We start from the raw sequence: 22,209 nt of genomic DNA on the forward strand, positions 1-22,209 counted from the left end.
TTAAGTTAAGGAATTCAGCATTCCAGCAAGCTCAAGGCTCCTCCACCAGCCTGGTCTCTAAAGCCGCAGAGGTAAGTCAGGCACAAGACAGGCACTTTAAGCCTGCCTTCCTCCAGAGACGTGCCAGGACCAAATCCTTGGCCAGTCCAGTCCCTTGTGTCCAAAATGGCCTTGTTTTTCTCTCTCTTCTTTTTTTAGATTTAGGCCAGAGTGGATATATGTATATGTATAACAACTGATTCACTTTGCTGTACACCTGAAACTCATACAACATTGTAAATCAACTAGACTCCAATAAAAAATAAAATAAAGGCCTCGTCTCAGCAAGTCTCAGCACGAGCTGGGCCAGGAAGGACCCCTGAGGGGAGGGACAACTGGCCAAAGGGAGCTGGGAGCCCTGACAGACGTGGGAACCCGGGCCGGGCACGCCCGAGTTGGGCTGGGGAGGGCTTCCTCTCAAAGACCTTGATCTTAAGGGAAAACTTTTCTAGAAAAAAATGGCCACAGCATGTGGCTCAACCCTTTTTTCCTCTTTCGAAGGCAACTAAACATGATGCAAACCTACCTGCATTCCCTTCATCACTGCTTATCAGAGGAGCCCGGGAACCCAGTCCTGAAGCAGGGACAAGATGGGATTTGCCTGATGAGGCCACGTTATGGGTTTGCCCAGGACAGGGGCTCCCAGGGACGAGGGACTTCGGTGCGAAACCCAGGACAGGCCTGGGCAAACCGGACGGGCCCATCGCCCTGGCCGCCGCTCCCCACACCAGCACCCCCACCCCATCCTTCAGTTCTCAGGCCTCAGTGGAGCCCCGAGCTGGGCTCCCAGCCCTCCACCCCAGCCCAGAAGGTGGGAGGCCAGCCTGGGTCCCTCGGGCCCCGCAGAGCAGCCTGCCCGCCTCACCACGCCAGACACTGACGTTGGCAGCTAGCTGCCTGCCACGGCAAGCTGGTCTGCTCTGCTGTCTTTTTTTTTTTTTTTAAATCCCCCTTTTCAGAAAGCTCTGGTTGACTAGATAAGTGACTTTTTGAATGCCCTTGCTTTTCCCTTCTTTCTCTTTAATTCCCACTCTTACGTGTTTTTTTTTTTAAATTAATTTATGGTTGGTTTACGATGTGTTGATTTCAGGTGCACGGCAAAGCGATTCAGTTATCCGTATACATGTATCCGTTCTTTTTCAGATTCTTTCCCCACACGGGTTACTACAGAATACCGAGTAGAGTTCCCTGTGCTCTACAGCAGGTCCTTGTCGTTTACCTACTTTGCTCTGCTTTCCTTTAAAGGCAGGAGAAAAGGCAGGACTCAGTCCGTCCAGGCCCCCAGGGCCTTAAGCCAGACGCCGCCCATCCCGTGCTCGCCCGGCCCCATCGTGGACAGCCGCCCGGCCTTCCTGCAGACGTCCACGTCGGTCCATGAGCTGGCGCGGCGGCTCTCGGGCAGCCGGCTGTCCCTGTGCCCCTCGGCGGCGTCCCTGCGCTCCCAGCCCCCGGCCGCCCCCGCCGCCGGCCACCTGAGCGTCCGCGAGCGGGCCGAGGCCCTCATCAGGTCCAGCCTGGGCTCGTCCACCAGCTCCACCCTCAGCTTCCTCTTTGGCAAGAGGAGCTTCTCGAGCGTCCTGGTCATTTCCGGGCTGTCTGCCGCCGAGGGGGGCAACACCAGCGACACCCAGTCCTCCAGCAGTGTCAACATCGCCCTGGGCCCCTCGGCCAGGACCGCCAGCCAGCCCGCACGGGTGAGGGGCTCGGGGGGTGGGGCGCTCCTGGCCGATGAGCCCGGTCCCCCGGGCCTGCAGACTCCCGCCACCTCCCCTGTAGGGTTCCCGGAGTAACAGGCAGGCAGCGAGACGGGAGCTGGGCTGACCGCGCCCGGCAGCGGACAGGATGCGTCGCACGGGCCCCGTAACGATGACGCCCAGGCCGGCGACGGTGGAGGGGGCCGGATGTCAGAGTCCCCTTCGCCCTGAGCCCAGGATGCTGGGGGGCACGTTCTCCACGGGTGCAGACAGAACCTTCTCTGTCCACACTCCTCTGGCTGAGGGAGAGGAAAGGACACGTCGGCGCTGCAGGCAGCTCACCAGCCACCGGGTTTTACGGTGGCTCCCGAGGTGGCCTTCTACGTCTACGCAGTTCAATGTTAGAGAGCTCTGAGGACTTTGCCCACATAAACGGTTCCTTATCGAGGATCCCAAGCTAGCTGGCGTTGGATGAATAACTGAGCTTCACCAGCCAAGTACGTAAATAAACGCCCAGCCGCTCTCTTCTGTACTGTGGTAGGGAGGGAGAGATCGGGGACGTTCAGGCAAAAGCCGGCATCAGGATGGAGGCTTCCACGCTCCGTCTGAACGTTCACACGCTGTCCTGCCCGCGGAGGAGCAGAGCCACAGGCTGCTGGCCTTCTGGTTCCGGGCGTGGGTATTTGGAGGTGGATGATGGGGGCTCTGCCCTTACCCTCTTCCCGTAGGGAGACGCCCTACAGGCCGGCGCCTCCCCCTGCCCGAAGGAGAAGACATACAGTGGCACCTCCAGCCACCTCGAAACCAGGCCGGCGTGCACCCCACCTAAGAAGAGCCACGGGGTCGCAGCGATGGTGTGCCGGCCTTCAGGGCAGGGTTCTGAGCATTCTGGAGCCCCGGGTTACTTCAGGAGTTTAAGTTAGATAGCTAAACATAAACTTCCCTTTTTTCACTTCCTCAGTGACGATGCACAAAATAGCGCAGCTCTCTGCCACCCCCAATGTGTGTTTACAGACAGTCTGTGGATGCAGCTCTGGGATTCTGGCAAATTCTCTCTCCCACAGGGATGGCTGGGTCCTTGGGACCATGTGCAGCCGCAATAAAAAGGCCTCGGTATTACTGTTTGGGATCAAACCTGCAGGACTGAGCAGCTGTGCAGGGCTAAATGTATACGAAGTGACATTGACCCAAACTCAGGAAATCCAGGCTCACAAGTGACCTCTTGCCCAAGGTCATGTTTTTCCAGGTTACCCAAGAAGAGGTCCCTGTGTGCAGAGGTGCCTCCCTCTGCCCGTGGCTCGGGCTGCATGTTCTGTCCTCAAAGACCCCCCCCCCGCTTTGGTCCTCTGTAAATGGACCTGACTTTAGACTCTGACCCCAGGATCCTGCCACACCGCCGGCTGGTACTTACAGCCGTGGGGTGGTCATCAGGGGAAGCAGTCAGCTTTGCTGAGCCATCACTTGTTGCTTCTCTTTTCTCTTTGGAAGCACTTTTCCGAGCCGTGCGAACCCACGGAGGCCACCGAGCGGGGGCTGCTTCGAGATTGCCACGCGGCCGAGAACCTGCAGGTGATGTGCAGAAGAGCAAGCCAGGAGGACGTGGGCCTGGACGACACGGCCTCCCAGCAGAGCGCTTCCGACGAGCAGTAGCTGAGCCCGGGCCGGAGGGGCCACGCCGTCGGGGAGGGACGCAAGCACCCCCAGCTTCTCCCCTGCGATCCCCAAGCTAAACAGCGCAAAGAATGAGAGCCGGGAGATCCATCCTGTGGAAGATGAGTGCTGTGTACAAAACAGAATAACTTGATCTCAGGTTCTTGAAAAATATCTCACGTGATGAACACAAACCTTGACACCAGGCGTCCCTCCTGCTCTGGCACTCGCGGCCCCAGAGAGGCGGGGTGCGGGAAGCACCCCTCCCAGAACTGGAAAATTCAAATAAAAGCCATGTTAACATCTTAAGACAACTCAAGTAGGGCACACAAATAACTCCTTCTGGTCCTGATGAAAATAAGACAGCTGCATGCTAAACGACTGGCATTTTGTATGTCACTGTTACCGTGAAAAAGAGGCGGACGGCAGCGCGTATCACACCGTCAGCTGGTCCAACGCGCTGATGTTCAGTCTACACATAGAGAAACATCTCACTTCTTTATAATATTTATGCAGCTGTTAAGTATAAACCAGTGACAGCTTTACTGCAAAAAATGTGATAGTGCATGCAGTCACGTCCAAAGCATCCCGTGAAAGGAGCCAACCATCCCCAGCGACGTGAGTGCAGAAGTCTAGTTGAGGCAGGTCGTGGAGGGCCACCTAGGAATGATATGCTAACTGCAGTTACAGCAACGTCCTGCAAGAAGCCAGGCCCCGTCTCGCCCAGCGCTCCTGTGTGCTTCCCAGGAATGCACGCCTGTTTCCAAGCCAAGCAATCCTTACCGTGTCACAGGACATTTGCACATACCTTTGTTTTTGGAATTAAAATGTTTACAGTTATTGCTGTGTCCAGTTGTTTGAGTTCTGCTGAAACTGTTGTCACTTCTGAAAAAAACCAAAAAACAAAAAAAATACCATACCCTTCACTGTAAGAATGACATTTAGGCAAATTCTTTTAAAAAAAAAAAAAAAATTATTTTTTATTGAAGTATAGTTGATTTACAATGTTGTGTTAGTTTCAGGTATACAGCAAAGTGATTCAGTTATGTATATATTCTTCTTCAGATTCTTTTTTTTTATTGAAGTATAGTTGATTTATAATGCTGTAGGCAAATTCTGAGACAGCTTTTCTCATCTTAAGATTCCCATCAGGTAGAGCAGAAACCTGGCTTCTTCCTAACATGAGGGAGGAAGAAGGGGTCGCAGAACAGAGTCCGTGGAGAATATCATCACTGACCTGACGAACCATCGCTTTTGGAAAGACCTAAATAGTTAGTTAGGGCTACTCAATTTGGAAACAGTCACACAAATTTCTTCTTAAAGGTACCTGGGGTTTGGAAGTATAGGCAGAGGGGAGGGTATTGCAGAGAATTCCTTACCCCTTGGAAGCAGATGGTCATATTCTTTTTTTTTTTTTTATAAAATAAGAATTAGCAATTAATAACAATAGGTAGACTCGATAATCGGAGAGAGACACAGTGCATGATTCTCAAATCAGCAATCCCTGGAGGTGCACTCCTGCTTATTTCTGACGGATTTGCAGATGTCTGTCTAAAGAGAAGCTGATACAACCTCACCGCAGTCCTCCAAGTCGGCTCAACCAAACCCGGCTGGCAGTTCCCGAAATTCTTTTGGGCAACGTTGCAGCCAAGCCCTCAGGCCTAAAGTGCAGCCTTGAGCTGTGAGCGTGGCCTCGCCATATAGGGTGGCCACTTGAATTAGGCAAGACAATGAGCCACGCCCAGCAGCATTCAGACTGGGCCCTCCTCGGGCCTCCACAAGTAAGAAACACAGAGTCACCGCTTCCCCAGCAAGTGAGAGCTGCTCCAAGAACTGGGAGAGCAGTCTGCAGGGACAGGGCAACGCAGGTGAGAAGGCAGACACGACCCGGGTGCTCCTGCCTCATTCCACCAGAGATGCGAGAGGTGCTTTTCCGACTGCTGGATTACTGCCTATCCCGCTTCTCCGGCAGCCTTTCGGGACGCAGCGGGAGAAGGAAAGGTGTAGTTTACCCACATCGGTGCCAGACTCCTCAGACAGGGATGCCACCCTCTGCGTCGTCTATGGCAGTAAAGCCACCTGAGTGTACACTCTGAGCGTGTGCACATGTAGACCCACGGGTGAGATCACGGCTGGATCCCCTCCAGGATTCTTACGGGCTGTCAACAACGCGGTCACGTGATTTTTTTCAAGTGTTGCAAACAACTTTTATATTTACAACTCATGAGCGTGTTAATCTGATCTTCAGCGAGTCGACTGTTTATCAGAGCGTACGCCTTGCAAAATATTGTATTATCAGCCCCCATTTAGAGGAGATTTTCCGAAGGTGACATTTCTTGCTAGAGTTACTCACCTGTTCTGCCAGAACAGAGCTAAAGAGTTAATTTATTTTCTACATTTGGACACTGAACAAAACTGCTTCTCCTCTAAAGATAATATAAAAACTGTAGTGCTTAGTTTTATATAAATCACGTGGCTAATCTGGCATTATTGATTCTAATGTCTGCCCTGTGTGTTAAGGCCATCTGCCTGGCAAGTCGTTTTCTAAAACCGCTTGATGCACTGACTTCTCCTGGCCCATGAAACGGGCATCGCAAGGCCTGTCCCCGAAGCCCTCCTCTCAAGCCTGCTCCACTTTCCTACTGTTTTGTCCCCAGTCACAAGCACCTGCCATCAGCTGCCCCCAGTGCCCCTGCTCCCACGCGGTCTTCCCAGACACAGCATCCTACGAACACGGAGACAGATGGAGGAGAAGGAGGGGCGAGGCCCATCCCACTTCCCCGGGCTAGCGTTGCTCCCCGCCCCGCACCTGACGAACGTACCCCTTGAAGGCGCCCTCTTCCTCTCGGCCACCACAGTCAGAGAGGTCGTAGTCCGTGACTTCAAAGGACCAGCTTCCTGACACGTGCCGATTCAGAGAAGAAAAGGAACCATTTGGGGACTTCCCTGGCGGTCCAGTGGTTAGGGCCCCAGGTTCGATCCCTGGTCAGGGAACTAAGATCCCACACGCCCCTTGGCTTGGCCATAAAAACCCCATTTTTAAAAATACTCTGTGTGTCCTGCCCCTAGGTTCTTCAGAACCATTTTAAAAAAAAAATTTTTTTTAGATTCCATTATGTATGTGTTAGCATACGGTATTTGTTTTTCTCTTTCTGACTTGCTTCCTGCACTGTCCGCTGCCCCAGGGCCCAGCTCACGGGTCACCTCGCTCCACAGATGCCCGGACCGGTCGGCGGTCACGTTCAAGGGCACACCCGGCATTAGCACCAGCTGGCTTTGCAGCTAAGGCTAAAAAAACCCTGGTAATTCATAGGTCCTCACCAAAACTGGCCTAAAAACACTGAATTGGTTATCGTCAATGTGTACCATCAACCCCTGGGAGGGCAGCTGTTATCCTCTGCGAGCTCTGGGGCTTCAGCGGTCTGTCCCACGGGGCCCTGCCCGGGCTGCACCTTCTCTCTCTGCACCATCTTCCCAGCAGCCCGGGCCCCCCCGCCCCGGGTGCTCCCCAGGGGATCGCGAGGACGCCTGAGGGTGGTTTCCTTCAGGCTGTGGCGACGCCTTCCTCTGACGGCACTCACTTCCCTCTTCTCTGGGAGGGAAACAGGGCCCAGGAAGGTCTGCGAACTTGTCTAAATGAACGGGGCCAAAGCGCGGCTCTGATCTGAAGCCCCGCTGGGTACCCGGCGCTACCAACATTTCTACCGACTGCTCGTCCCTCCCACGCAAGGACCCACATGCGTGCGATCATCACATCTACCTCTATTTTATTAAGCGATAAGCAAACAGATAAACAATAAGAGATGGGGAGGGGGAGGACCGAAAATGGCTTTTCTTGAAATACTGATTTTTCAAAAATCAAGTAACTGTTATCACTCTAAGTTGCAGGAGACTGCAGCTGCTCCTGGAGAGGGATTTAATTTTCCTGACATGCAAAACTGATTAGGCAGTGAACTCTTCTCTCCCCCTTCCCTGAACGCATTTATAAACTTCAATGGGGGCAAATTCCGTCTAATACTCCGAAAACCATTTCTCATTTCATAATTTACCCAAATCATATGCACAACTGCAAGAGGAAATAAACAGAAATCTCTCAGCATAAATAAGCCACAGTGGATTGTTAATCTTGTAAAGTCAATCCAGCATTAAGGCTAATTTGATCTTTTAAACATTTTATGGAAAACAGCTGTCAGGCTTTCTTTGGAAAAGCCTCCAAGGTTTCATAAACCCGAAGGCCAAAAACCTGGACAGGCAGGGAACTCAGGCTCCTCTCCAAGAGATGTGTTCACCTGCAGAAAAGCAGTGACAAGTCGTCTTCACTTGCGGCCACTCTGCACACACGTCACAATCTCTGGCAGAAGGTGGTTTCTGTTTTCCTTGGTGACCTGTGGGAAGAAGCAAGAAAGCGGGCTTCAGAGTCCCTTTTCCTTCCATCACCTACTCTGCCAGGTAATGTTCTAAAAGAAGAGCCTGAAAGGTGAGGTGTGTTTTAGAAAGTGTGACCCAGGCGAGGTATGACCAAGGGAAGAAGCCCAGGTCCTCCAGAGCGCTCTGAAAACCGGGCCGGCGGACTCGAATCCCACCACCAGCTTCTGTGAAGCTGCGGCTCAAACAGTGAAAGTGGGTTTTGATGACAGAAGGATTTTTAACCGGAAAAGGGCTATGAGTCGAACCCTGGGAGGGATGATGGGAATGCAGGCTGGGACGTGGCCCCTGAGCTCAGCCTGACCTGGACAGAAGGATGCCTGAGTGAAGCCAGGAGAACCTGTGCTTCAGGTGGGCATCGGCCCTCCAGATGGGCCCACTGAGAGCGGCCCCACTGGCGCTGGGTCACACCCAGGATTCTGGGATGCTCTGAAGGTCATTAATCTCCTCACCTCTCCGTGAGCTCAGCAAATCTGCACGTTGCAAGAAACCTCTGACACCAGTCAACCCTGCATCTGAATGACGAAGAAGCAGGAGCCCAGAGAAGAGCAGGGCGTTTCCTGAGATCTCAGAGGTAGCGTGCGCACAGTGCAGACTAGAGCACAGGTCCCCGCATCCCGGTGTGCTACCTCTATATCAACAGTTACAAAAGCAAACAAAACTTAACAGTTTATTCAAGCCCTCTCCGATGATCTGTGTTACATTTTTCTTTCTGTCACTACCACAGGCCCATGGAGTACAACTCGAGCATCCAGACGCCCCCAGGGAGCGGGGTGGGGGGCTGCGCCCCGAGCACGGGCAGGGCCGCCTCTCCTCCCATCACCAGTGCCTTCCTCGGTGGCCCACACAACATTCAGCACGCTCTGCTGGTGGGCAAGGTGCTGGGGATGGCGAGACCCAGACCAGGGCCTTGACGTCACGGAGCCCGCAGACCGGACGGGGGGCAGACGCGGACAGCAGTGAGAGCAGGGTTGCAGAGGGTCGCTGAGAGTCTGGGAGGCACGGGGAGCTGGGGGACCGGGAAAGGCTTCCGCAGGTGGTTATGCCCGGGCTGCATCTGGCAGGTGGACGCCGGGGGAAGGGCACCGGCAGAGGGAAGGGTGGAGCAGAGAATCGCGCCGAGAGGAGGTGCGTGCGACCGGAAGACCCTGAGCGGGTTCGGGGTGCGCGGTCCCCGAGGGGACGGGCCTGGTCCCGCTACCGGCCCTCAGCCCCGCGGGGGGCAGGGGCCCGGCTCGGGAGGTGAACGCGCGTCAGGAGGAAACGCGCGGTGGGCCTCACCGCCTGGGGCCCCTGCATCCCACATCCTTCTCACAAGAGCGCGGTGCCCCTCCCGCGCGAGAGCTGCCCACGGCCCCGGGGGCCTCCTGACAATCTGAGTCCCGAAAGGACGGGGCCAGGCGGTGGAGGCCGGGCCCCTGACGCTGGTGTCCGAGGACGCCGCCCACCGGACCGCGGGCAGCCCTGGCTCCTCCGAAAGGAGGACCATCCGCCCCGGGTTCGCCTTGATGACACACCGCCCGGCCTCACGAGGCCTCGCCGCCGTTCTGGCTTGCACTGGCCCGAGCCCGTTCTTGCGGGGAGCATCCGAGGGGGGCCCCGCCGCGGACGGAGGAGCGGGGCGGCAGCGGCACGCAGAGAGGGCGGGAGACCCTCAGCCCCCGCCTCCGCCCTGGCCTCACGAGGAGTCCCCGAGGCTCTGCGGTCAGGGTCCCTGAGGGTTCACTGCGGGCCCGGAAGGGCCACCTCCTCTGATGGGGACATTTCATTTCACCCCCTTTACACACGTGAGAGAGAGGGTGAGATGCTGGGCTGGGCGAGGAGGAGAGAGAGGGACCCAGGAGGGAAGAAGAACAGGAGCAACGGCGGCGGGGGTGGGGGGAGGATGGGCTGGGCACCGCCCCGCTCCCTCTATGTCCCCGAGGCGGCCCCGGCCCCTCCATCCAGCTCCAGAGGGGCCGCCGCTGGTGGGTCTCGGGCGCCGGAGGGCAGCAGGTCCGCACTGGACACTTCTCACGTCGTTCAAGTGTAAACAGAAGCCGGTGCGAGGAGACACGTGAAGAAACAGGGTCAGTGGGCTGCTGGTAGGATTTCTTCCCCTGGGTCATCACTACGGCTTCACTTCCAGTCTTTGAAGCCCTCAGCCCTCGGAAAGAACGGCTGGGGCGGGGGGATGAAGGGAAGTGAAGGGTGAGGAGGTGGAAACCCTGCTACCCAAGACCCCGGTCCTGGGCACAGGCTGTTCAAGTGGCCCAGCGGAGGCCCGCAGAGAAGCAGGATTTAACAGGCGGGAGGCTCAGGATGATAAAAGAAGAGCCCCAGAGAGCACCGCCAAGCTGCAGGGCCACAGTTCCGCTGTCCCGCAGGCGTCCTGCTGGAGCCCCGCCCGCCGCCCTCCGGGAGCTGCGGGGCTGCAGCAGGGACAGGGTCCACCCGCCCCCAACGCGCAGAGAACGTCTCCAAGCCTTGCATAGAAAAAGCACAAACAATAAAGACTAGAAAAGACACATTCTGAGGATGACTTCTCACTAAAAACTGATGAACAGAATGCTAATATTTCGCCACCCCCTTTGATTGTTCTAAGATGATTTCTGAACGTTGTGCAGTAAGATCTTTCTGTGGAGCCGTTTACAGTGTTCAGTTACCTCGTTCCCTGCCCACCCAAGACAAACTCTCAGATGCGAGAACACGCATAGCTTCGTCTGTCAGCTCAGGTGCCCTTCCCTTCCAGGAGAATTCTGGTCTACTTTGTATTCTACCCCCAGACTTTTGGCTGCAGAAGGCCTTTCCTGAGAGGCTAACGAGAAGAGGGCGCTGGGGGCTGGGAGGGAAAAGGAGGCGAGGACGACTGCAGAAAGGACCCCGGCGTCCTCGCCCTCTCCTCCGCCGTGCCCTGCCCAGGGCTGCAGGAGGGGCCCGGCCTCGGGCCCCTAGAAAACTGGACCACGAGTTCCAGGGTGGTGGGGCTGCGTCACTTTCCTCCTGCGTCTGGCACAGGGTGGGTGCTCCGTCAATGCTTATTATATTCTAAGCAGAGGAGGGTCTTTGAAACAGAGCTGAGTGGTTAAATACAGATTATGAAGACTCTGGCCTATTAGGCATCTGAGTTGCTCTGAGCCTCCTGGGACCAGGGAAGGGCCTAAGACTGGCCTACCAGTCAACGACTTGGGCGCCATAATGTCAGGAAGGCTGTGAACATATGGACAGAGGAACAGGCAGGGAAAAAAATGCCTATTCATGCATACACTATTGCAAGAAAGCAAAACAAAACCACATACATTTCCTTGAAACTGTGTGGGAAGTACCCTGACAAGTTTTAAATAAGCAGGGGATTGAAAAAAGAAATTAATTTGACAATGCTCATTATTATACGTTAACACTTAACAGAAGTATTACTAGTCTCTCCGTTTCATATTCTGTCCCCATTTCATTTTACTGAACCTAAAAATAGGCTCGTTCATGAATTCAAGGCCTCTAACCCTACTTTCCCTTGAAGTTTAAAGGCTCTAAACCAAGAATTATTTTGCCAGTGGGGTTTTCGGGAACCCAGTGCCCATGGCAGGGATGGGACTATGTTTCCATGGCAACGCCGCTTCTCTCGGGAGGCGGCAGGAGGGGCGATGGTTCTTTGTTTCCATGGCAACGCCGCTTCTCTGGGGAGGAGGAAGGAGAGGTGATGGTTCTTTGTTTGGGTGTCCTGACTTCTGTGTGAGTGTACAGCGTAGCTTTACCGAGCTATAATTCATATACCAAAAAATTCAACCTCTTCAGGGCAGAATTCGGTGGCTTTTAGTAGATTCACAGTCGTGCAATCATCAGCACTATCTATCTGGAGTATTTTCATCACGCCCTCCCCGCCCGCCCCCAATTACCCTCACTCTCAATCACTACACTCACTCCTTCCCCCCAGGTGCTGGCGACCACTAGTCTATTTTTTTTGTCTATAGATTTGCCTATTCTGGACATTTCGTGCAGATGGAATCATACAGTGTGGAATCCTCTGTGACAGGCTTCCTTCCCTTGGTGTCACGTGACGTAAACTCCTCCACACTGAGCACACGTCACCACGTCATTCCCTCTTAGTGTCCAGTGACACCCCATCGTGTGTGTACACCACATCTTGTTTGTTTGTTCATCAGTTGATGGACATTTGGGTTGTCACTTTTTGGCTGTTTATTTGAATAGGGCTGCTATGAACACCAGTGTACAAGTTTTTGTTTGAACACACGTTTTCAATTCTTTTGGGTACACACTTAGAAGTGGAATTGCTGGGTTATAGGGTAATCCCACGTCTACCTTTTTGACGAACTGCTGCATTTTTACAGTCCCAGCAGCAGGGTATGAGGCCTCCAATTTCTCCACATCCTCACCGACACTTACTATTTTCCATTTTTTTCCTGTAATTTCATTATAGCCATCCCAGCAATGTGCAGTGCTAGCTCACTGTGGTTTTGGTTTGCACTGCCCTAAAAACTCATGGTGTTACAACATATTTTCATGTGCTTATCGACTATTTGTCTATCTTTGGAGAAACGTCTTTTCAGATTCTTTGCTCCTTTTTTAATTGGTTTATTTGTTGTTTTATTATTGAGTTGTAAGAGTTCTCTACGTATCCTGGGATACAAGAAGTCCCTTATCACATATATGATTCTTAAATAGTTTTTCCCATCCTGTGGGTTGTCATTTTACTTTCTTGACAGTGTCCTTTGAAGCATAAAAATTTTAAATTTTGGTGAAGTTCAATTTATCTACTTTTCTCTCGTCACTTGTGCTTTTGGTATTGTATCAAATAAGACTCTGCCTAACCCAAGTTTACAGAGATTTACTCCTATATTTTCTTCTAAGAGTTGTATAGTTTCATTCTTACATGTAGATCTATGATCTCTTTTGAGTTAATTTTTGTGTCTGATGTGAGGTAAGGGTCCGGCTTCATTCTTTTGGATGTGGATGTCCAGTTTTCCAGCACCATTTGCTGAAAAGCAATTCTTTCTTCATTAACTTGTCCTGGCACTCTTGTTGAAAATCAGTTGATCACAGATGCAAGGGTTTATTTTTGGACTTTCAACTCTATTCTGACAATCTACTTGTCTGTCCCTGTGCCAGCACCACACTGTCTTGATTCCTGTAGCTTTGCAGTAAGTTTTGAAATCAGGAGGTATGAGTCTTCCAACATTTTATGATAGTTTGAGCTGGGTCCTTTGAATTTCCATACGAATTTTAGGATTAGCTTGTTAATTTCTACAGAAAACCCTGCCTACTGACTTTTGACCTAAAGGTTGGCAGGTGTATGCTCATTCCTGTACCTACAGGAGTCTGTGACCCAGAAACAGCATCAAATTCCTGGTGAGATGAAAATGGTTTATACCCTGCTTGGTTAAAAATCCCATGGCCAGGAAGAGTAAGAGGAGGTCTAAAAATTTCCAAATTGGAGGGAAGCTGGGACCTAGTTCCCACTTTTCTTGTGATCTTGCAATCCACGGGCAAAAACTAAAAGAAGAAAAACTACTTCATGGACAAAAACAAGTTTAAGTGGCTCTGAATTCAGAACAGTAGAACAGATTTTAGTTACAGTAACATTTTTCTAAAGTAGAAAAACCAAGTACTTTCCAGGGATCTTAGATTTTAAATCATCTGAACCACCCCTACCCACGAAGGTAACACACAGCAGGGCTATGGTAACCCTCAGGCTTGGGAGTCAACAGTTACCGAGGTCTGAATCCTGGCTGTGCCCCTACTAACCGAACAACCTCGGACAAGGCCCGCCAGCTCTCACTGATGACCAGGCTGCCGTGACGTCCCCGACGCACTGATGGACCTCAGCACCACCCCCAGGTGCCCCAGGACTGCTGGCTGCCCTGGCAGCTCAATCCCTGTTCCTGAGACTCCGGGCGTCTCCTCTCTCCTGTCCCCTCAGCGGACAACATTCTCCAGCATCCCCATGAAGGAGAGATTTCACAGGAAATCAAGTGAAATACGCTTTGGAAATGCCACCAACATGACCAAACTCATATTTTTTTGTTAGAAGTGACTGGCAGGGATAGATATATTTTTTCATGTTGTGAGTCACAGAAGGATGAAAGCAGTATGAGAGCTCCTGCTCGGAATCTGGACCCGTGAAGGTCTTTACTTCTCATCTCCGCAGCACTGACATTACCATTAAATGTTTTCTGACATGTGGTCTCCCATAACCTAATATTGAAATAAATTTAAAGCAGTTTTCAGTGGCTACACTTGGCATTAAACTATAGAAGAAATGAGGAAAACATTTAACCAAACTTCTGAGAGAGAAACATAATTTTCGGGAAGCGAAGCTTCAACGCCGGACCTGCACCACGATAGAAGTTTTTATATTACCGAATTGCACGGGTCCCTGTGGCCCTGGATTTTATTTGTTTAGTCTGCTCTTTCTTGGGCAATTTCTACTGTTTCACCCTCAGGTTCACTGATGCCATCTTCTGTCATCTCCATTCTGCTGGTGGGTCTACCCACGGACTTTGGCATTCAGTTACTGTATTTTACATCCTAAAATGCTCATTTCATTCTTCCTTACAGCTTCTGTATCTTTGTTGAAACTTTCAATTTCTTGGCCGAGAATTTCTATTTTTCATTTGTTTCCAGTGGGTTTGTCATTGCTCACTGAGGCGTTTTTATGATGGCTGTCTGAAAATCTCTGCCCTATAATTCCAACATCTGTGACGTCTTGCTGTTGGCATGTCGGCCGTTTCTCTCACTCTGGCTGATTTTCCTGGCTCTTGGCATGACAAGTGATTTCCAAATTGTGTCTCTCGTGCTGTTCCTGGGGTCCTGAGGTCCCTGGCCAGTGTGCCTTCTTCCCTCTACCATTCAGGTCTTCTTACGTCTGTTTTATGTACAACATCCAAGGTGTTTATCTGACTTAGGAGGAGGGGCAGGGGGCAGTGTGTCTATTCCACTTCGTCTAGGACTGGAAGTGTCCTCAGGGCTTTTCCTGAAAAGTAAGGCTCTGTGTACCTGACCCTGTTAAGAAGAACAGTCTAGATAATGTGAATAACTTTTGAGTTATTGTGAATACTTTCCCAATATCATGACTTCAGTCCCATCTCCACATCATCTGTCAGCACAGGGAAGCTGCCCTCCGCATTTTACATAACATAATCCTTATCTGGAATGTTCCTTCGTTTCCCCACTTCCCCCTTCAAAAATCCACCCAAGAACCACTTCCTTCCGGACAACTCTCTCTACTCCTGTTCACACAAATCTCTCTTCCCACCTCCAGATTTGGTTGGACTGTCCCTTGGTCTGTTCTTCTTGAAGGAAGGGAATACACCTCACGTGTGCTTGTACCGTGGACTAAGTGTCGGATGCAAAGGATGCTCTCAAAAATGAATTCAGGTAACTTTGCTGCATATTAGAAAGGGAAAGGACCAAAGAAATATCTAATCCAACCCCTAAATTTGCAGATAAGGAAAATAGGATTCTTCATTTATAAAATACGCACCGAAAGATCACATGAGCCCCAGAGGAACACAAGAAAGACAAGAATAACGGGGTCTCTTACAGAATTAACCAGAAGCTAATCACTTGACAACATTAGGAGCCAGGATTACCTTGCCTAGAGAATAACCTCCTAGCTTAGAGAGGAGAAAATGTGGTGTTGTCTTAACATACAGCACTGGTTTCTGGACGTAAGAGTCAACCGCAATCCCACTGTCGGGTTATTAGTCTGCAGAGACAGCCAGGCCTTGGACTTTAGCAGCGGTGCTTCCCCAGCCCGCCAGCCTGGAAGCTGTCTGACCTGAAGCCTAATCGTCTTTCATGATCTCTCATTATTCATTGTCTCTATTTCCACAGAAACTCGACAATCACAACCAAAACCTCGAATACGGAAGCCACGTGAAATGACGGAGAGAGGAGGTGACATACAACTCTGCAAACAAGGCCCATGTCCACTGAGGAAGTGGCCCTGCCTGGCTCTCAGGCTCCCCGTGCGCCACCTGCCTCCCCTACCGCCACTCCCCAGCGACCACAGTGCCCTGGTGCTGCACTGACCTTCTTCGCATTTACCCGTATCTGAAATTGCCTAGAGGCTTGCTGACGTTTCTCCTATCCAGCCCCTCCACTAGAATGTCAGCTCCACGAGGACAAGGACTTGGTCTGTCTTGTTCATCACCAAGACTCGGGGCGAGGCCGAGCGCACAGGAGATGCTCAATCCATATTTACCAAGTGAAAGAATAAACGAATGAAGCAACGCACAGACAGATTTCTCCAAGTCTGGCTGGTCTAATAACCCTAACGGCTGTCTACCGCCCCAAAGGTACCCTGGACACCTTGGTGACAACATGTGGATGTCCCCCTGGGGCCAGCCGGCCCTGGGGACAAGTAGCCAGTGACGTGAGGCGCTCACTGGCTCTCTGCAGCTGGAGCGCACGCCCGGCCCTCCCACAGGAGTGGCCCTGCCAGCCCCCCCCCCCCCCCCCCGTTTCACCTGGCGCCCGCAGGGGGTGGTGGAGAGGGACGAGCAGAGTGTGTGGCCGCACAGAGGCAAACCAACCGAGGCGGCGCAGGGAGGACGGTGACAAAGAGGGACACAGGGAGGCGGCGGGAGAGAAAGGCAAGTCTGCGGGCGAAGCGCCAGCCGTGCCTCCGGAGCCCCTGACGCCCGGCGCAGACGCCGCCCCTGACCTCCGCGCCCTCCGCACGCGCCCCGCCCCAGGGCTCCTCCCACCGCGGGGGCCCCAGAGCCCCAGAGCCCCCGAGCCCCCGAGGGCTGGCGACGACAGGTTCCCGGGCCGCGCCCAGAGCCACATTCATCCGTTCCGGGCAGGGTGTCTCACGAGCTGGGTCCCTGACATGTGGCCCGTGTGACTGAGGAAACGATGTCTCTAATTTAATTCAGTTTAATTTAAATGTAAATAGTCACACGTGGCTAATGGCCACGGCACTGCACGGTGCAGACAGCACACCTCCACCCTAGTGGAAACTCCTCTGGACGGTGCTACTCTACAGCATCTGGAGACTGTGCTTCAGACTGCAGCCACGGCTTCTCCTCCCCACAAGCAGGAGGCGGCCAGTTTCAAGGGGAAACCTTTAAAATAAGACGCACTTATTTGCCTCTGTACCCTCATCGCCCTGGGGGGAGATGCACCCAGACCCAGAGCACTGCTGCCCGGGTGCCGATGTGGGCAAAGCCCCGGCGCCTGGCGAGCGGGGCACAGCAGGAGCCTCAGGCGGCTCCCCGTAGGCAAGTCTGCTTTGTCATCCAGCAGAGGTGTAACTTCGGTTCGATAAACTAACAGGCAGCCAGACTCACCTATATTCTGCCACGAGAGGAAAAAATACCGCTAACTCAAAGCCACAGGTGTATCTAGAGCCGCGAGCTGTTTCAGGGATCCGCTCCACACCTGCGGGTAGAGGCCCGGGGGTACTCACACTGAACACCTTAATGTCGTTTCGGGTTCTTATCTCTTCCACGAGGGCCAGCGGTTTTCCTTTGGGTACTGGGATGGTGCCAAGGACGACAGTCCCCGGGTGGGACAGCATCTGGCGAACGGCCTGGATGAACGGCTGACTGAAGAGCTCCATCTTGCCCACCTCGTCGATGACACACACGCTCTGCCCCGGGCCACCTCTGGGACCCGCCTGAGGACGACAGAGACACTAACTGGGACAGCGGGTCACATGAGGCAACGGGCCCAAGGGTCCCCCTCCCCCGTCACTCACCGACTGACCATCAGAGCAGGGAAGGCAGCCCCACTTCGGGAAGCAGGAGGCCGTCTCTCCATCCACCCAGGGCAATCAACGGGCAGGAGAATCCCGGGGAGCTCCCTTGGAGACCACAGCACCCAGAAAAGTTCCCTGAGCACCCAGTTTCCCTGGCAATTTCCACTCTTCTAGAATGGTCCTGATAATAACCAAGCTTTATATTTATATACACCCAGGAAATAAGCAGGACCCAAATGACTCAGGCTTAAAAGAACTGAGGCAGCAGGCCTGGGAGCCCTTATCAGTTTTTTCAATTGTGAGCTGTATGATTGCCTGTCTGCTGGGAAGAGGTGACCGCTGTGGCCAGATGCCTGTGTCTTTCCCAATCTGCGCTACGAGGGTCGGTGGAAAGGAATGAAAGTGAAAAGAGAAGGAGTCCTGGTTAAAAAAAAAAAAAAAGTGAGCACGTTGTGCCCTTTAATCTCAGCTTCCCCTGCTAGTGACTTTATACCAATGCACTTCCACTACGTCCTTGAAGACCCACCCCTCTAGGAAGAGGTCGGGCAGCCAGCCTCCAAGAGTCCTCAGGACTCCCAGCTCCTGGGGTGTGCACCCTGTGGGTGGGCCTGTGTGATCACCAGAGAATGACAGCACGCAAAAAAGACTGCTGTTTCTGTCTCGGTCTCAATCTCCATCCATCCATCCATCCATCCATCCACCCACCCATCCACCCACCCATCCACCCACCCATCCATCCATCCATCCATTCATCCATCCATCCATCCACCTACCCTGGATCACCTGCTCGCAGGGAAGATGCCTGCCATGTTGCGAGGACACGCAGGCAGCTGACGGTGAGGTCCAGGTGATAAGGAACTGAGGCCTCATGTCAACAGCCCGGGAGGATCTGAGGCCTCCCAGCAACCATGACCGTGAACTTGGAAGCCTCAGGGCACTGCAGCCTCATGAGAGACCCTGAGCCTGAACCATTCAGCAAAGCCGTCCCTGGATTCCTGATCCAGGGAAACTGTGAGATCATAAATGTTCATTGTTTTAAACTGCTAGATCTTGGGGTAATTTGTTACACAGCAACAGGGAACTAATACACATGTCCTCTCTAGAAAGCCTTCCCAGAGAAAGCTGACGGGACTCTGAGTAGTTTTTCCACAGCAGGGACACAATAGAACATACAATAAGCACTTCAGTGAATGCTGAGTGACAAATACATTTCTATATCTTTATATAAATGATTATTTTGAAAACGGTATGTAAAGCTGATTTACAAAGTACTTTTCACTGTAAGTTCTCAGATTCCTTGAATACTGACATCAATACATTCTCAGAATGAATGGCTACGTTAAGCTAGATTTTGCTCCAATTCTAAATACCAAAGCTCTTACACAGTGTGGCCATGGGTGGCGTGCATGTGGTGACCAGTGACAGATGGGGCGGAGGGCAGATCCTGGAGCCTCGTATGGTGCACAGAGGGGTGGGATGCTGTCCAAAGGCTGAGACTCAAAGTCAGAATCACACATTGTGCTTTAAAGGCTGCTCACTGTGTGTATTCAGGAAGACAGGGGAGACTTCTTTTGGAACACACAGTATGGGATTGGAGGGAAGCCTCAGAGCAGTGGTTTTCAAACTTTTCTGTAAGTGGTACTCTTTTAATTCTCCTGCTTACTATCAAATACATATAACATATTTTTCCACTCCTTTTATTGGCAGAAAGACCAGGAAGGGGCCACTGTAGTCGTGCGAGAGAGGTCTAAACAAGCACTCAAACTTCTGTGTTGCTAGTGCACTTCACGTTCACCTCTGAGTGTACCTGTGTGCGTTTGTATACACATAGCTACCCCGTCTCCCCTCTAGAAGCAGAGATGACGCTGTATTCATCTTTTTCCTTCCCATAGAGTTGAACAGCGCAAAGCTGGGCTGAGGCAGCTGATGTGGCCCTGCACTGGTGGGGCGGCCAAGCGAGGCAGAGTGAGCAGTCAGTTGCTATTTCAACATTTTCTTCAAAAAAATGAATGCCAGGGCTTCCCTGGTGCCGCAGTGGTTAAGAATCTGCCTGCCAATGCAGGGGAAAGGGTTCGATCCCTGGCCCGGGAAGATCTCACATGCCGCGGAGCAACTAAGCCCGTGCGCCACAACTACTGAGCCCGCGTGCCACAACTACTGAGCCTGTGCTCTAGAGCCTGCGAGCCACAACTACTGAGCCCGCGTGCCACAGCTACTGAGCCCGCGTGCCACAACTACTGAGCCCGTGTGCCACAACTACTGAAGCCTGTGCGCCTAGAGCCCGTGCTCCACAACAAGAGAAGCCACTGCAATAAGAAGCCCGCACACCGCAACGAAGAGTAGCCCCCGCTTGCTGCAACTAGAGAGAGCCCGTGCGCAGCAACAAAGACCCAACGCAGCCAAAAGAAAAGAATGCCAAACTGGGGAGAAAGAAAACAGCTGTCGGCCACCCGTGTGTCAGCATAAAGGCAGACACTCCCACAACAGCGAGCCACCCCAACTGACCTGCCTCTGAGTAGGGAGTGTCTGGGGCACTTTGCTGTCCCCAGAGACTATGAATACCTGTGGACGCTGTCTTTCCGGAGGCTACAATCTAAACACCAAACAGAACTCCACTCCAGCACATCAGAACGACAGTTTTGAAAGCGGTTAGTTCCGAGAGAAACAACATCAAAGCATGTGTGAGCAGCCATGGCTCTGTGTTTAGTGGGTGCACGTACGCGGGGGGTCAGATACACGTGAGCAGGTCCACTATAAAGCACACGGCTCCACAGCCACCCTGCCTGCCTTCCTCTACGACGTTCGCCAATGAGAGCTCACCTACATCATTTAAACTTCCGGACACACACGTAGACATTATTTTCTACCAACTGGAAATGCTCATTTGAAAACCTTAGCTTATATAAAATCCCCATTCTGTCCAGAATTAGGGACTTTCTTTATCCAGAAACTACAGGAATCTCAAAAAGTCTGGGATTTTTAATGAAAAATTGAGTTATTCACGCTCAGTTGAGACAGATATCAGAGGCTAAGCCACTCAGACACCTGTAAACAGTCAGCCTGTTTTTCTGAATAACACATGAACATATATGCACGAGCTTAATAAAAGAACCACGATTATGTTCAGAATTGTTTCCTTTCTATATGGATTCAAGCAATTTTAAAAGGAAACAAAAAAAAAACCCAGTGACCATTCACCCCGTTTCCATTATTCTAAATGCTCTTCTGAGTTGAGGAAGACACAGGGGTACAGCACTAGGGCCCAGGTTTGAAAACCATCAGTAGCTTGGCTCCGGCTTCCCCGTTTCCGGCCGTGGGTTCTGGCCGTGGGTTCCGGCCGTGGATATGGAGTAAGGAGCCCGTGGAGGACTCTGGGTGGCTCTGGGCCACGCGGTTAAAAGCACTGAGCACACCCTATGGGGAGCAGCCGTTCTCCGGGCAGCCCCTCCCCGCAGAGGACAACTCAGGCGGCATCACTGCGGTCCTCTGTGCCAATCACCACGCCCTGCTCTTGTGCTTGCACTTCAGCTCGTTATACATTTTCACTGTCACAAAGAGTGGGAAAACCTCTGTGCAAAGCATATTTCAGTCCCTATGCTGGTTCTGAGGGAGAAGATATTTCCTTGGGATAGAGTCCTAAAGTTGACCAGCCAGGAGTAAGAGAAGTTATGAATAATTTTATAGCTTTGGTTACACTCAGCTAGCTTGCTTTTCAGAAAGATTAAATCAATTTAGAGCGACAATGAAACACCTCTGCATCAGCTTTGCTGGAGAGCTGAAAAACAGTGTGATTCTTTTGGTCCTTTGTTTAATCCTTATGTGTACTTTTAAGGATACAAAGAAAATGTAAACATAAAATAAGCAATTTCCTTCAACCAAAACACTGAACAAAGAAAAAGCTAATTAAAGTTGCCTTTACCTTATTCTGAATTATTTAAATAATACATATTTCCAGTGGTATTAAGGTTGCCATTTGTTTTTTTTTTAAACATCAGACACAGACTGGCTTCTGAGCTCGCCTGTCTGGGACAGCAAGTCTCAAAAGTGATGGGAAGGAACAAGGCGGCTGTCGGCCAGAAAGAAGGTAGGCAACAGAACTGGAGCCCTGCCCCCTGAATAGCCGCAAGTTCTGGGGAAGCTGGAAAGGCAAATGGTGCAAACAGCAGCCAAAGCCAAGCAAGTTCCTTGACCCTCTTAAGTTATTAGCTATAAGGCAGGGCTCCAATTAGACTTTTATGTGTGTTTATTCCAAGCTTTAAAGTTTCAGGATCCCTCGGCAGTCTGGTGGCATATCGACTGCGTGTCCCCGGGGAGTAAAATCCCAGGCTGGCGGCCAGCACAAGACGTTTACACGGCCCTATGCGCCCCGCCAGCACTGAGCGCAGGTGGGGCAGAGCTGCTCCCACCCACATGCCGGAGGCTGGTGCTGAGGCTCTTCCTGGATGTCCCCACGGGCCTCCCCCGGCTCCACACCAGCCCCTGACCGCAGAGTGCCTTGGCATCTTCCAAGCTACGAGAAGGACCCTGGGGCTGAAACGGCATCTGCTGGCTGACTGTCAGCCCAGGGGGATTAAGAAACCAGTCCTCCTCGTGATTCCAGCGCCCTGGGACCAGACTAGATGTTTGGGCTCGTGGGTCCCACGATGGGCCCTGGTTCCCAGCAGACACAAATCAGACTGTTGATGTGACGTCCTCCCAAGG

At 52.2% G+C, this 22,209-nt stretch overlaps 2 protein-coding genes across 7 annotated transcripts in view; one reads left to right on the forward strand and one right to left on the reverse strand.

The window, feature by feature from the left end:
* PCNX2 (pecanex 2) overlaps window positions 1–17,345 on the forward strand; it is a 302,749-nt gene extending 285,404 nt beyond the window's left edge. For 3 of the 6 annotated variants that reach the window (XM_068547599.1, XM_068547600.1, XM_068547602.1), the window contains 2 exons: window positions 1,285–1,733; window positions 3,222–3,465. In XM_068547599.1, the coding sequence (XP_068403700.1) occupies window positions 1,285–1,733; window positions 3,222–3,383 (611 nt within the window). In that variant the 3' untranslated portion in view covers window positions 3,384–3,465. Of the gene's footprint in view, window positions 1–1,284; window positions 1,734–3,221; window positions 4,323–15,063; window positions 15,180–15,638 lie in introns of those variants that run through there. The other 3 variants (XM_068547604.1, XM_068547601.1, XM_068547603.1) reach the window with 3 other exon arrangements.
* Window positions 7,134–22,209, reverse strand: part of NTPCR (nucleoside-triphosphatase, cancer-related) — a 36,319-nt gene continuing 21,243 nt past the window's right edge. Inside the window, exons 4-5 of the mRNA XM_068547605.1 lie at window positions 17,218–17,427; window positions 7,134–7,768 (exon numbers count right to left, since the gene is read on the reverse strand). Coding sequence (XP_068403706.1) covers window positions 7,700–7,768; window positions 17,218–17,427 — 279 coding nt within the window. The 3' untranslated portion in view covers window positions 7,134–7,699. The remainder of the gene's footprint in view (window positions 7,769–17,217; window positions 17,428–22,209) is intronic.

The sequence above is a fragment of the Eschrichtius robustus genome, chromosome 7, assembly GCF_028021215.1.
Source record: "Eschrichtius robustus isolate mEscRob2 chromosome 7, mEscRob2.pri, whole genome shotgun sequence".
In the NCBI taxonomy this organism is placed as follows: domain Eukaryota; kingdom Metazoa; phylum Chordata; class Mammalia; order Artiodactyla; family Eschrichtiidae; genus Eschrichtius; species Eschrichtius robustus.